Source organism: Telmatherina bonti, assembly GCF_933228915.1.
Source record: "Telmatherina bonti genome assembly, chromosome: 3".
NCBI lineage: Eukaryota > Metazoa > Chordata > Actinopteri > Atheriniformes > Telmatherinidae > Telmatherina > Telmatherina bonti.
The window spans coordinates 14,473,665-14,487,626 of record NC_136621.1 but is presented as its reverse complement, the minus strand read 5'-3'; the positions used below and the strand labels follow the sequence as shown (position 1 = coordinate 14,487,626).

General features: G+C 41.5%; 1 protein-coding gene across 1 annotated transcript in view; it reads left to right on the top strand.

The window, feature by feature from the left end:
- slc24a3 (solute carrier family 24 member 3) overlaps positions 1 to 13,962 on the top strand; it is a gene marked incomplete at both ends in the record, with an annotated part of 66,523 nt that overhangs the window by 1,768 nt on the left and 50,793 nt on the right. Inside the window, one exon of the mRNA XM_079264906.1 lies at positions 5,032 to 5,163. Within this exon, the coding sequence (XP_079121032.1) occupies positions 5,032 to 5,163 (132 nt within the window). The remainder of the gene's footprint in view (positions 1 to 5,031; positions 5,164 to 13,962) is intronic.

Genomic DNA, 13,962 nt, shown 5'->3' with positions numbered 1-13,962 from the left:
TAGATGGCTGGAGAGTCAGTTGAAGTTGATTATTCATGATGTGTTTAATTAAGTTCTGGAGGAATCATGGGCACTTATCCCCCCCCCCCCTCTGAAATCGGTGCATTAATCCCTCCCGCTCCTCTTCCTCGCTCTGTGTGTAAGACAGTGAAAAGGGAGGAGGAGCAGCGCGGTGCTGGCATGCAAGCATCGCTGCTGCTGCTGCTGTGTTTGGTGTGGTGGAGGTAAGGCTAGGTGAGAAGTTCAGGCGTCCCCCGAAGGACTGTTGAATAACAGGGCTTTTTAATCTCATCTGAATCCATCTTTCAGGCCAGATTTGCGGGTTGGCGGGGCTGGAAGGGGCAGCGTTGCTCCTGCTGGGCTCTGTGAAGTATGAAATGAATTCATTGGTGTTGCTGCTTTCTTGAAGAATGTGCAGATGTAGCCACAGTGGGAGCTCCACTTTGTGGGCTGCGCTGTTGCTCCACCCCCTCAAGAGGTTTTTGTTTTGGAAAACCATGAAATCCCAGCCCCGCCTTTTTAATGTATGAATCAGCAAATCTACAGAGCCCTCCTACAGCTGTTTACCCCCCCCCCCCCCCCCCCCCCCCCCCCCCCCCCCCCCGCCCCCCCCCCCCCCATCCCCATTTTAACGTGACAGACAAGACCTGCAGCATCCCTACAGAAACATGGTGAACAGAGTCAAAAAGTCATTTATATCTACGTCATTTATAAAGACTTATCAAAGCCTCGACTGACCAACAGGGTCTGGCAGTCAGTGAGCATCAAAGAATGAATGGTAAGCCAAACTGGTGCGCACAAGAACTACTACCTAAAACCATCACAGAGGTCTCAGTTCTGTCTCTTTTTTTATATTATCAAGGGCTGTGACGATACGCTTTTGTCCCGATTCGATGACGATTTTTTTTGGGGTGCTGATTCGATTTAAATTGCGATTCTCGTAATTCTTTAATATTGATGATTTTTGTAGATCAAAAACAAAAATAAATGTATAAAACTTTTTTTTGCTTGTCATTTTTCTTCATTTCAATGAGGAAAAAACAACACAGTAGCCAGACCATCATTCTGCTGCTATAATGCCCAAGAAGACAAGTTAAAAGATCAATGATAACAATAGAAATTACAAAAATTTACAAAAATAGAAAATACAAAAAAACAATATTACCAGATGCAACAGGAAACTCTCAGGACTTGAGTATATTTCTTGTGTTGGCACGGGACAGACCTACTCAGTATTAGGCAGATGGTTTTATTGTTTTGGCTGATCTATGAACATTTCAGAACAGGTATGTAAATTTCTTCTCAGGATTTGTTGATCAGAAAAAAAAAAAAGAAAAAAATTGTGAGACAGTAAATTGGATTTTTGCTGCCATTTGATTGGCTGATCTGTGTGAACAAACAGGTGGGGCTAAAGAAGTGGACATTGAATGTTACATGTTTGTTTATTTCAGAATAGCCAGAGTGTTGGTTTATTGGTTTAGTTTTTCTCAGCTCTGTGGTGGGAGCAGGCTTCCATAACAACCTGACTGCTGCCAGGACCTCCATTAACAACTGGTTCAAAATTCAGCCTGTTAAGTATGACCAAAACATAAGAAACCCACTTTTCTCCTCTTCCTGGATCCTTCCATCAGCTCTCTGCGAAATTCATAACAAGCTGCAATCATGGTGTTTCCATGTGACTCGCTCCTTGTTCTTCGTTTCACTCTGATCCTCAGATCTCTGATTTTTGTCGCGCTTCATTCCCCGACTCAGATTGTCGGGAAGCACATATTTGTTCTGCTTTAACTTTTCCAACACATCAGACGTACTGAATATCTGGGCGGATTTAAGCTTTTTAAGCATTCTCGTTTGATGCTTTGTTTCGTCTTTTCACTGTTTCGTGGTTCATTTGATCTTTTACTTGTTCCGTTTCTTTGTGTGCGCTGACGATACCGTGTAACAATTGAGCTTCCCCCAGAACGTTATCCGATTCTCTCTGCTACTGTCTTTTTTTCTTCTGTAGTGAGACACAAAAGAAAACTGCTTGGGAAAATTCATTGTAATTGCAGTTGGCTGAGTAATCGTGAATGTTTAGAGGCAATCCGGAGGAATTTCAGTGTGTGCAGGACGAGGGAGCAAGTCTAAGTGGACACAGTGGTCTCTGATTTCTCAGATGGACCTTCTTCCAGAACCAAATTTCATCATCTGGTGATAGAACCAATCAAACAAGGATTGCTGTGGGAAACTTTGCCAAACTCTATAATACGCAGTTATTCAGAAATTTGTCAAATTCTCCAGACTCAGAGGCATCTGGGATGGACCATCACACAGTGGAAACCTGGACTGTGGTCAGACCAATCAGCATGCAGGATCTTTGTTGGAGGAAATGGAGCAAAGAGCAGAAGCAGCATCCAGAGCACAGGTGTCAACCTCCTGTCCTCCAGGGCCGGTATCCTGCAGCTTTTTGATGTCTTCATGCTCCAGCACACCTGACTAAAATGAATGAAAAGGTTGACAAGATGCTGTTGGATCCATGTGATCCAACAGCCCTGATCCAGACTGTTGTCAGCAACAAGTCAAAAGCCCCAGTTCTGTGATGGTATGGGGTCAGGTCAGGGTTCCAGCAAAGTGTGGTTCCATTAATCTGTCCGCACCTGTCCCCCTCGGAGGATGTTAGAGATAGAGAGAGGAAGAAGTAGTCAAGAAACACCTGAAACTCTTCATCACTTCAGTCTTATGAAGGGAATGGAAACTAAAGCTGAACCAAAATTAGATTTAGAAATTTAAGAGCAAAGCTTTCAGCGAAACACAAAGGAGCGTGATTTATTTCCACGTTGCATCACGCCCGATTCAGGTTTCACACCTGCAACGTCCACACTTTAACAGTTCAACTCCACTGTGAATCCTGTACAACTGTCGTTTAGGCATCTTAGAGCAACCCTCACGCTGCATCTTCAAAACTTATCCATATTTTTTATTCAATTCTTTTTACATTTTCCATAAACGATGCTGAGACAAAAAGGACAGAGGGCAGAAAACAGTCCAACATCTGAATGAAATGAACTTCTGAAGTAAATAAAAAAGGTTTTACTGAGCAGAGTCGCTCTAAATGTTCTTTAAAAAAGTTTTGATGTTAATACAAAGAATAATAAATCAATTTTAAGCCGTAAAACGGATCAGAAATACCTGCAATGATGGTGGCTTAAGCCCGTCTCTGTGAAGGATATGAAGTTTTCATGGTTTCTATCTTTACCTTCCTGGGAGAAAAGGATCACCCGTATGTGTCATCATGCAGAAATCATGTAGAGATTAATGAGGCGCTGAGGTGTAAATAAGATAAATACTATTGGATTGTTCAACAACAGGCATGTTAGGTAAATTGGTTACTCTAATTTGTCCGTAGTACAGAGTGTGAGTGTTTGCTTGTCTCTCTGTGTGTCCCTGTGATCTCGCCCAGTGATTACTGGGATAGGCTCCAGCTCCATGACCCTGAATCAGACTAAGTGGTTAAGGAAATGGATGGATGGGTGGATGAATACGAGACTGTTCATGTTTTATTACAACAACAAAGTATAAACCCGTTGTAGGTGACATGTAACCTTCAGGTTTCAGTGTTCTGGGCAACAGGTTGTAGGGGTGGGGAATTGAGCAAAAAAAAAAAAAAAAAAAAAAGATTGTGATTTTTTTAAGCTTTGTATTTTTAAAATAGATGTTTTTGTTAAAAAATTGATTTTTTTTTTCAAATAAATAATAATAATACATTATAAAATGTTCTGTTTCTGTTTTTATTTATCTATTTACTTTTCTTCTTGGGCATTAAAGCAGCAGAATGATGGTCTGGCTACTGTGTTGTTTTTCTCTTATTGAAATGAAGAAAAATGACAAGTAAAAAAACTTTGTACATGTTGCATTTTAAATTGAATCGGCCCTCATAATTTCTCAGTTCTTTAGCTTATAGAAGAATGAAGTTACTTTGGAAATTATTACCTTTTGTTTCTTAAAGGTGGGGTAGGTAATCTTGCTCAGAGAAAATTTTTTTTTACTCCGGGTGAAGTGGTTCCTCGTCCTGATAGTAGTCTGTACATTTTGTAATCATGAACAATAAGAAATATAGTTAGGCCCCTCAGTTTACTCTAAATCTGTAAAAATTCTGACCAATTCAAACATTCTGACCCAAATGAAGTTGTTTATTTCATATATTTCGTAAGCTTTTGCTCCTGGCTCCCCTTCTCCCGCTCCTGCAGCGCATACCTGATAGCCACACCCTGCATATAAATGGCATGTTAGGATGAAAACACAAAGTAGTGAAGAAGAAAACTTGGAAGGCAAACATGGCTGAGAAAATGCAGGAACGATTTCCTTCCTCGATTTATTTGCCTCCTCCCGCTACACAACCGAGAAAGAGAAAATCGTTGGTGGAAAAAGCTGTGAATAAAAAAAGCTTTGGATTACACAAGGGGCAAAACCAGAGGGGGAGGAGCCAAGACAGGGCGCCACTTTCACATCTTACTAGTTCCTAAACATTACGTACTCCAGTTTTAAGTGTAATGATTATGAATCAAAAATCTGTTTGCATTGAGAATTGATTTTGAATCGAATCGTCACCCCAAAAATCAGAATCGAATTGAATCGTGAGTTTTTGTTAGATTCACATCCCTAACAGGTTGCGTTTTGCAGCTGGAAGTTCACATCCCAGCTTTACGTCCTCGTGTTAGACTATCGAGCGGTTCATGTTTAGAAGTTGTGGTAATCACTCATCATGTGAATATATTTCTGCGTGAAGACAAAATGCAATTGAAACGTTTGTAAGAAAAACTGCACTTAGATCTTCTTTTTCAGAGGTTTTCAGACCTAACGGAAACAAAGTGGTAAAGTCTTTACTGTCATAACATTTTTTCTGTTTTCACTTTGGAGCATGTTGCAGCCTGAAATGTAAAGATGGACAAAATCAGTTAAATAAAGTTAATAAAGAAGAACACAAAGAACAAGCTTCTCTAATAATCGTTATTCCTTGAAATAAGCAAGTTATGTTGCCTGAATTTCCTCTTCCAGGTTCCGATGTGTCCGTCAGCAGCAGCGACGTCCAAGAGACACGCGTTGGAAGGAAGCTACTGCAGGAAATGGACAACAGCAGCCTGGAGAATTTAGAGTTCGAGGAAGAATCCAAGAACTGTACCACTCCAGGTAAGACAGGATGAAAGAAAGAGGACACCCAGGCACCCCCTCCTCCTTTACCCGCTCCTCCTCTGCCCCTTCTTTTGCTCCAGATCAGTGAGTGGAACACAAAATGAGAGAAGCGTGCATCAAACTTCTCCCATGGCTTTGTCTTTCTCCCCTTTCTGGTCCCCTGAATCGTGTCTCTAATGTTGGGTAACCCAGATAGTGAGGTCAGCTGATTTCCCATGAGCACATGCTGCAGCAGGCGCTCATATTCTGGCTGCCTCAGCGGTTTTCACACTTAGTCTCCATCACATTTTTTTTTAGGATTCTGCAGGTTTCATTGTCACCAGCTCTCTTCATCTTTTCCCTCTCCTTCTTCTCACACAAACCCGTTTCCATGGCTTCCACGTCATATAAAACCATGCCTCGTGATGTAGCCCGGCCTCCGGCATCTCGGTTGCTATTTTTGGCAGCACATTAAAGGAAATTTGGCGTTGTGGCTGTCAGAAGTTATCTGAAGCGACATCATCGCGGATAACGTTGAAATTTCTTGAATTTCTTTTACCTCAAGATGATCGTTGAAGCGAGAGGTGTCTCTTGTGCGTACTTTAAGCAAAATGGCCATCATCAATCTCTTTTCTCACCCTCCCAAGGTTGTCGCTGTCATCTATAAACGGAGCTAAGGTCAGAGTTCAACTCGTTCTCCTCCCCTGCCGATTACGCAGAAGCTGTTCCTTCCTCCTTTCGCTGCTAAATTTAAAGCGTTCACCCCATCGGCTTTAACCCCCGCCGTCCTCCTGAGGACAGACAGCTTTTATGCTAAATAACTTCCATTTTCCGAGAGTCTTGTACCGCTTTGGTGATTTCTCCTCCTGAGACGAAGAGACAACGCTCTCTCGTTGGGACTTAACGTCTCCTCCTTCATGATGTTGCTGAGAAGAGAGTTGGCGTGTTTTTAAAAGGTAGCAGGTGTGTAAAGATACAGAAACTTCTCCCTTTTTGGGAGGTTGCGAGAGAAAGGCTGCTCCTTAGTTCACCTTTGATCTTACAGAAGGAAGCATGAAATAAAAGTAAACATGGGTGGAGTGGTCCTTCAAGTTGTCTAAAACCCGCTGCTTTTCAGCCACAGAAGAGATCAAACATGGAATATAACCTTCCGAAACCTGAGGTCCTCCAGTTGTTGGATGTTAAGAACAGATGATGACAAAATGACCATTTTGAAGACCTTACCTAAAGTTTCTGTACTAAAACATTGCAGTTTTGTTCTGCTTCACTTTATCAGAGTTGTCCTTTGCAGAAATAATCTTCTTATATCCATAACCTGATAGAGGTTCAGAGCTACAGCTTAATCAGTCCAAAGAGATTATTTTGTTTGCGTTTCATGCTGTCTTCATTTATTCTTCTCCAATATTAATGATATATTGACGCTAGGGCTGCAACGATTACTCGGGTAACTCGAGTAACCCGAGTATAAAAATTGATCGAGTCAAATTGTTTGACTCGAGGCTCCGTTTAATAAATATCACGTGGTGATATATTTTAATTTATGCATCATCGCGGCATTCTCAGACCACTGCGCTGTTCGGAGGGACTACATCACTGTTTCAGTAAACATATAAAATATTTAAACATTTATAAAATATATAAAAACAGAACCTGTCACCTACGGTGTGTCTGTACAGTATGACTGTTTCACCTGGACTGATGACGGACATTTCAAGCAGCAGCGGCGAGCGCTTTGCTGTCTGTCTGAAGATTCTCGTTGCTTTGGTCTCTAATGGCAAGTGTGGGACCACTTCACACTCAAAAGGGCAGAAAAAGTAGTGCAGTGTGTGTGCCGTAAAGCATGTTGTCAATGTTGCAGCACCTGAAACGAAAACACCCCCCTTCCCCGCTTCAGGCAGAGATTCAGCTTCGTGATTTATATCAACAACAGCAGCATTTGTTAAAATGTACAGTGTTATAACCTGTGATATTAGTCAGCAGTGACGAGGCATTGCAAGGTGTAGGCTGCTCACTCACGTTAACAATCTTGTAATCCATCCCTCATCTGTCTCTCCCGCACACACGCAGAGTCAAAGCGCATGTTTTAGGCAGCGTGTGTCGGCAGACATAGCCTCTGTTCCTGCAGCAAACTTTTATTCTGTATTAAACAGACACACTTTTAACAGGCGTGTCGTCCACCAAGACATAGGCTAGTTCTTATATACTCTGGACATGTTAACAAGTCAGTTCTTCTTTCTATACGAATTATTCTTTTAAATCTTTTAAAAGGCAGGAATTCGCAATTGGTTGAGATTTTTTTCTCCACACATTGAGCACGTGCACAAACACGTTGGCTGCACCAAAGTATCACATTTTAAAACACATTTTCCTCATGCATTAGGTAGTAACAACACATGCAACTGCTTCACAAATATAAATTTAAATATTTACTTTGGTTGAGTTTCTAGTATTTGTTTTACAAAGTATAATAAAAAAAAAAAACATCATCGTTAGAGTACTCGATTACTCGTAAAAATAATCGACAGAGTACCCGATTCCAAAAGTACTCGATAGTTGCAGCTCTATTTTACGCATATTTCACTATGACTCCAGAAGTATTGAAATAGACTTTCTGGTTGCAGAGTTATACTGATTTCATCATGAAAATGTAATTTTCAAGCAGAGGCCTGATAAAAAAGTTTTAGGTTGAACTTTTAGTTGTTAGTTTAGCACAGATATTTTGTGTAAGACTCTGTGAAATTTGTCAGCTGCTGCAGTTACAGAAGTGGTTTGGAGCTGGGGCTTGATCTCAAGCAGTTCTTCATGTTAAATTACCAGTTTGCAAACTAGAAAACAAGATTGTAGGACAACTTGTTGTATTCCCGAAAACAAGAAAACAAGCCCAGACATGGAATAAGTGTGTTTAACTAAATGTAGCAGGTTTATTTTGATGTCAACAAGCTGGTGTTCTGTTGGTTTGGCATACACTGTCAGAACATCCTACCATATGAAGACAGATGCATAGGGCACTTACACTGTTATTTAATATGATACTTTGCAAAGGAATTTCAAACTTTAACATTGCATTTTCAGTCTCACATATTTCACGAAATCTAGTTGATGTTTTATGAAAATGTACTTGAACTGCAGTTTTCTGTTGATTTATTTTGCAAATAAATTAAAGGTTTTTTTTTTATTATTTTGGCTCAAAAACATTCTTGACAAATTTGACTGCGTTCATAAAGGTAAAAAAGCTGCAGAAGGACAGAAATATATTACATTTAAAAGGAGAAATAAATGTAGATGACATCTGCATAGAGATGAAAGAGGATATTATACTTACACTAGACAGCATGAACAAAGAGAAGAAAGTTTGACCTACAACGGACCCCTGAGGCACACCACAAAAGTGGAGGAGGAAGAAGAGGAAAATTCTCCTGATAAATAAGATTTAAACCAAAATAAGGACCAAAAACATGTTCAGCCTGAATAAAAGAATATTGTGGACAACTTTGTCAAAGGCAGCAGTTAAATCTAAAATAAACCAAAACAACAGAACAACCTGAGTCAAGAGTTAAAAGAAGATCATTGGCGGGTTTAAAACCAGACTGAATTAGGGCCAGGCGATATGACATTATATATCCTTTGGACGATATAAAATGTCTATTGTTTCATTTGAGGCTCTATTGCTACAATACATGGAGGAAGACGGTAGCAGGCACATTTCAGATGCATGCCCTGCCAACCCAAACCCATGAGCTTGTTCCTGAAAGAGGGGAAATTTCTGTGGCATGGATGTAGTTTGGATATAAAAAGACCAACGTGGAACCGCCAACAGATTAGCTAACAGTCCCAACAACGGACTCCGACACAACTAACTCATCTTATCACATGCACAAGAATCAGGACAAAGACTGCAGAGATTCAGCGAGCAAAAACTGCAAAAGAATTTTCACGTGGTGGCAAAAGCGCTCTTTATAAACTCCAGACGCAAATGCTGCAGCAGGCCTTTACCTGTAACACGCCATACGGCCATAGTTCCCCTAGGTGGAAGGAGATCACTGCTCCCGTTGCCAAACACATCTGACAAATAACTGATGACTGATATAAAACTACACAAACAATTTTATATCGTTATGTATATCGTTATGTGTATATAAAATGAGCTGTATTGGGAGATGAGATTTTGTTCACATCGCCCAGCCCTAGGCTAGACTGTATTTACATGGTGTCTGATCAATTGTGAATGGGAAGTTCATGTACTCTGCGGTGCATTAGTGGATATTTCTGACACACTGGAATCTTCCGTAACTTCCAGTAATATTTTGTGCGTCTGTTATACTGTAATCAGTTCAAGGGCTTGTTTTAGTGACAATTTAGACCAAAAATGTGTTTTCGTTGCAGTATTATCGTGTGCTACAGTGCCTTGCATAAAAGAAAAGGGGAAAAATGGCTTGGAGTAAATTTTCACCACTTTCTTGCTTGGAGGAAGACAGATGATCTAAACAAACTTCTGCTATGGAATATCAGAAGAATATCTTGTGTAACTCTAAAGTTTGAAGTTTAGCTTTAAATACCTGTGAGAAAAATGTCTAGACCTGAGTGTACCTGAGTTATACTTTATGTAACTCATTCAAAGTTTAAAATTGGACACAAAAAGGGAGTAATTTCTATCAAATATACACTTGAACTATTCAGATTTTTGGCCATTTTGTTTGTCTCCTTCACTTTATATGTTCCTGGTTCAAAAGGAGAGGTAAAAATGATCAGCCTTGGGGGGGGTAAGATCAAAACATTGGCATTAGAAACAACTACGGCCGATGTAAGCTACCTACCACCACAGGTACCTTCTGGCATTAGAAACAACTATGGCCGATGTAAGCTACCTACTGCTACAGGTACCTGCTGGCATTAGAAACAACTACGGCCGATGTAAGCTACCTACTGCTACAGGTACCTGCTGGCATTAGAAACAACTTCGGCCGATGTAAGCTACCTACTGCTACAGGTACCTGCTGGCATTAGAAACAACTACGGCCGATGTAAGCTACTTACCACCACAGGTACCTGCTGGCATTAGAAACAACTACGGCCGATGTAAGCTACTTACCACCACAGGTACCTTCTGGCATTAGAAACAACTACGGCCGATGTAAGCTACCTACCACCACAGGTACCTGCTGGCATTAGAAACAACTACGGCCGATGTAAGCTACCTACTGCTACAGGTACCTGCTGGCATTAGAAACAACTACGGCCGATGTAAGCTACTTACCACCACAGGTACCTTCTGGCATTAGAAACAACTACGGCCGATGTAAGCTACCTACCACCACAGGTACCTGCTGGCATTAGAAACAACTACGGCCGATGTAAGCTACTTACCACCACAGGTACCTGCTGGCATTAGAAACAACTACGGCCGATGTAAGCTACTTACCACCACAGGTACCTGCTGGCGTTAGAAACAACTACGGCCGATGTAAGCTACCTACCGCTTCACATATCTGCCAGTAAATCACCATGGTGTTATTTTCAAGATATGCAGGTCCTGCACCATCCATTTGTTAATTAGATATGGGCTTCCAAGTATTTGTAGTTTCTAAACAGATCTGCTGTGACCAGGTAGGCAAGAACATCGCCATGGCAACCTCTGTTAGTTTGTCTTTGTTGTTGCTCCACGTCATGGTTTTAATTAGAGAAGGATCCACATTATTTATCACGCAAATTGTCTGGAGATATTATTCTCTGGCCTTGTTTGTTAGCATGTCCCTGTAAATCCCAATTCCTTTCTGACATTTCAGCTTTAAAAGAATTGAATTAACTATTTGTTTACATTGTGGTAGATGCCAACATGGTGCTCTTTCCTCATAATTGTCCCACTCGCTGCTTTTTAGCAGTGTTTTGCCTTTGGAAATGTTTTACTTGTTTTTTCACCAAGCATGCAGGTAAGCCGGCAATCGTTGGCAATAAACATAAAGAAATCTATGCACACAGAATTGCATCACTGTCCTCCAGATCCAGCGTAGAAGAGCTGGCAGGTTGTGGGTTGCAGAGCTCTGCAATAAGTATACAGAAATGAAACTTTTTCACCCTCTTTTAAGCTACATTCAGTCATTTATTTGTCAGCGCCGACTTGTCAGTCAAGTGTTTGACTTATTGGATTTATGTGACGGCAGATCTTGCACATGGATTAGCAGTTTGCAGCCCCAAGGTTGAGTAAGATGCAGTTTGATGAGGAAGCATCCCAACATGAGCTCCGTTTCCTAGGAGGATACTGCGAAGCGGAGGCGCTGACTGATTGTTGCCTGAAATTAGAGGCCTGCCGGTGAAGACGGAGCGTAGGGGAGAGCGACGGAGCGCCTCATTTGCTAATTTTCTGTGTCACACATAAAACAAGCCTTCGCCACATCACCCTCTGTGATTTTAATTGTGAGGACCCTGCTGCTTGTGTTGATTTCTGACACTTGTTTATCTCCTCCTCCTCCCCCTCACATTTACCTCCTCTTCTTCACTCTGTCATTTTCCAGTCAGGCAGCAGCTGGTAGTCATGGCTGAGAATGGTTTGTCACCGTCTGTGGTTATTGTTTTGCCCTCTGCTGCTCACAAATGGCAGAAAATAAGTCTTTTGTCAGTTTCTGTGGTTTTCTTACCTGGGGAATCAACTACAACCAATCTCTTCCCTCACTACCCCACTCATAACCTTCCTTTTATCCGGAAACACAAGAGTTGTTTATTTTGATGACTTTTCTGCTCAAATCTGCCACACTCACTGCGAGGGGAGAAAAATCCCTTGCTTCTGCAGACATGTGAGCCCTGTTGAGTTTAGTCATACAGTAAATATGAAGAGATGGACTTTTTCTCACTATGCTGTTCTGCTGCACATGCACCCACACGTTTTCTTCCTTCTCCGATGGTTTCACACAAAAAGCACACATTTCCACTGATGTTTGCAGCACATTTGCATACGCTGTGGTGAACGTAGCCCTGCTGTGTACACAAGCATTGGCCGTATGATTAAACGGATAGTCTGGGTACCCCGTACATGTGACTGCGCTCTCCAGGGGTCTTTCCCCGGGGGCTGTCCTTCTCCTTTATTAAAAATCCTTTCAGCTTAGCTTCAACACAACACTCCATTTTTGGAAAGGAGGCTGCTATGACTTAACCAGGGCTTCCCTGTGAGAAATGCGTTGTGTGTGTGCGTGTGGCTGAACCGAAGAGCACTATTGATTAATGCGAGGGTGCTGGCCTTTGTTTCTGCAGTGGGTAGGAGTGTGTGCAGGTTCACTCGCCTCGCTTCACGTGGGAATCCTCCAGGCTCCTCTCCACGTGCCAGAGGCGAGTAAGTGTGTGTCGCTCATAAATAAATCAGATCTGGAAGAAAAAAAAACACGGATTACTCTTATAAAACCTCAACACCTTCTCATTATCAACGTAAAGTTGACCCGGAGAACGCCTGGAATGATTTCCTCTGAGAAATCAATGCCGCCATATTACAATTACATTTTTAGCTGCAAGTGGGCCGCTGCCATCCAGAAGTCGACTGTGTTAACAGTTGCAGATGGCGGCGAATCTCTAATTTCTAACCGCCCAATGTGCAGATCGGCATCTTGTCATCTAGTCTTGTAATTGCAGGAGTAGGAGCTTCGTTCTCGGGAGGACAAGACCAATCCATCACAGCAATTAGCTCTGTAGAGTCAGACTTAGTTCTACATCAGCTCCCGCAGCGTCACCCTTCCTACTGAAGAACATTAATCCCACAATAATGTCCTGTTTGTCTCTCCCTGCTGCTTTTTCCCTTCTTGTCTCGTCCTCTCGCTCTGTTAGCCCACGTATGGAGGTAAAGATTCCTCCTTCCTGTTCACTGTTGAATTATGAAGCTTAGGTTGTTTGCCAGAAGCAAAAGCGGCTCAACACACCTTTAAAGATTCATCCTGCCGTTGTGACTGTGAGCGATGTTGAAGCTGTTTCCGAAATGCCACAAACATCCTCCTGTACTGCTGCAATCCCTATGTTCAGAGGAGATGCGGATTTCCACACAGGCTGCGTGGATAAGGATGCTGATGGGCTTCAGCTGATTCCATGTGGACATTTTTTCATTGCATTTTATATCTTTATTAAATAGTTGACAGGAAGCCAGAAGATATCTCACAGTGTGGAATATTTATGGTGATCTATTGGCCGTAATGTGATGTGGAATTCAGAGCTACAGTGGCACAATATTGGGGGGGGGTGTCAGTAGTTTGTGTTTCTGCATGGAAATTTAAAAGTTTTGCAAAAGATTTTAAGTCATCTCTGTCTGCATTTACATAAACACATAAGAAAAAAGATGCACTTTAACGTCACAGGAAACTATTTTTATTCCATTTTATTCTAGTCATCTGCAGGCGCTTTTACCCAAAGCGACTTACATCTGAGATCACCCCTCCCCCCTCTTCACTAGCTTTGTTTACACAAGTATTTGGACTGAAAGCCTGATCAGAATATACACTACAAGTCAAAAGTTTGGACACTCTTTCCCATTATATCTAATTAGATTTAATGTGATAATGTGATTTTCTATTAAATCTAATGGGAAAGTGTGTCCAAACTTTTGACTGGTAGTGTAAACCAGAAAATTTTGATCCAATCAGAATTATTCAGGTACAAATTTCAAAATTACTATTGTTGCAAGCAAACCGTCAAAGTTTGATAACAGGGATCAATCTGATCATTTTAATCTTTGAAATCCTGGTCTACATTTTCCAATACATGTTTAGATTTCTTATGGAGTACGTAGTGATGCAACTTCCTGTTATTTTCAAAACATCTAATCTTTGTTGACCATAGCGGCACAGT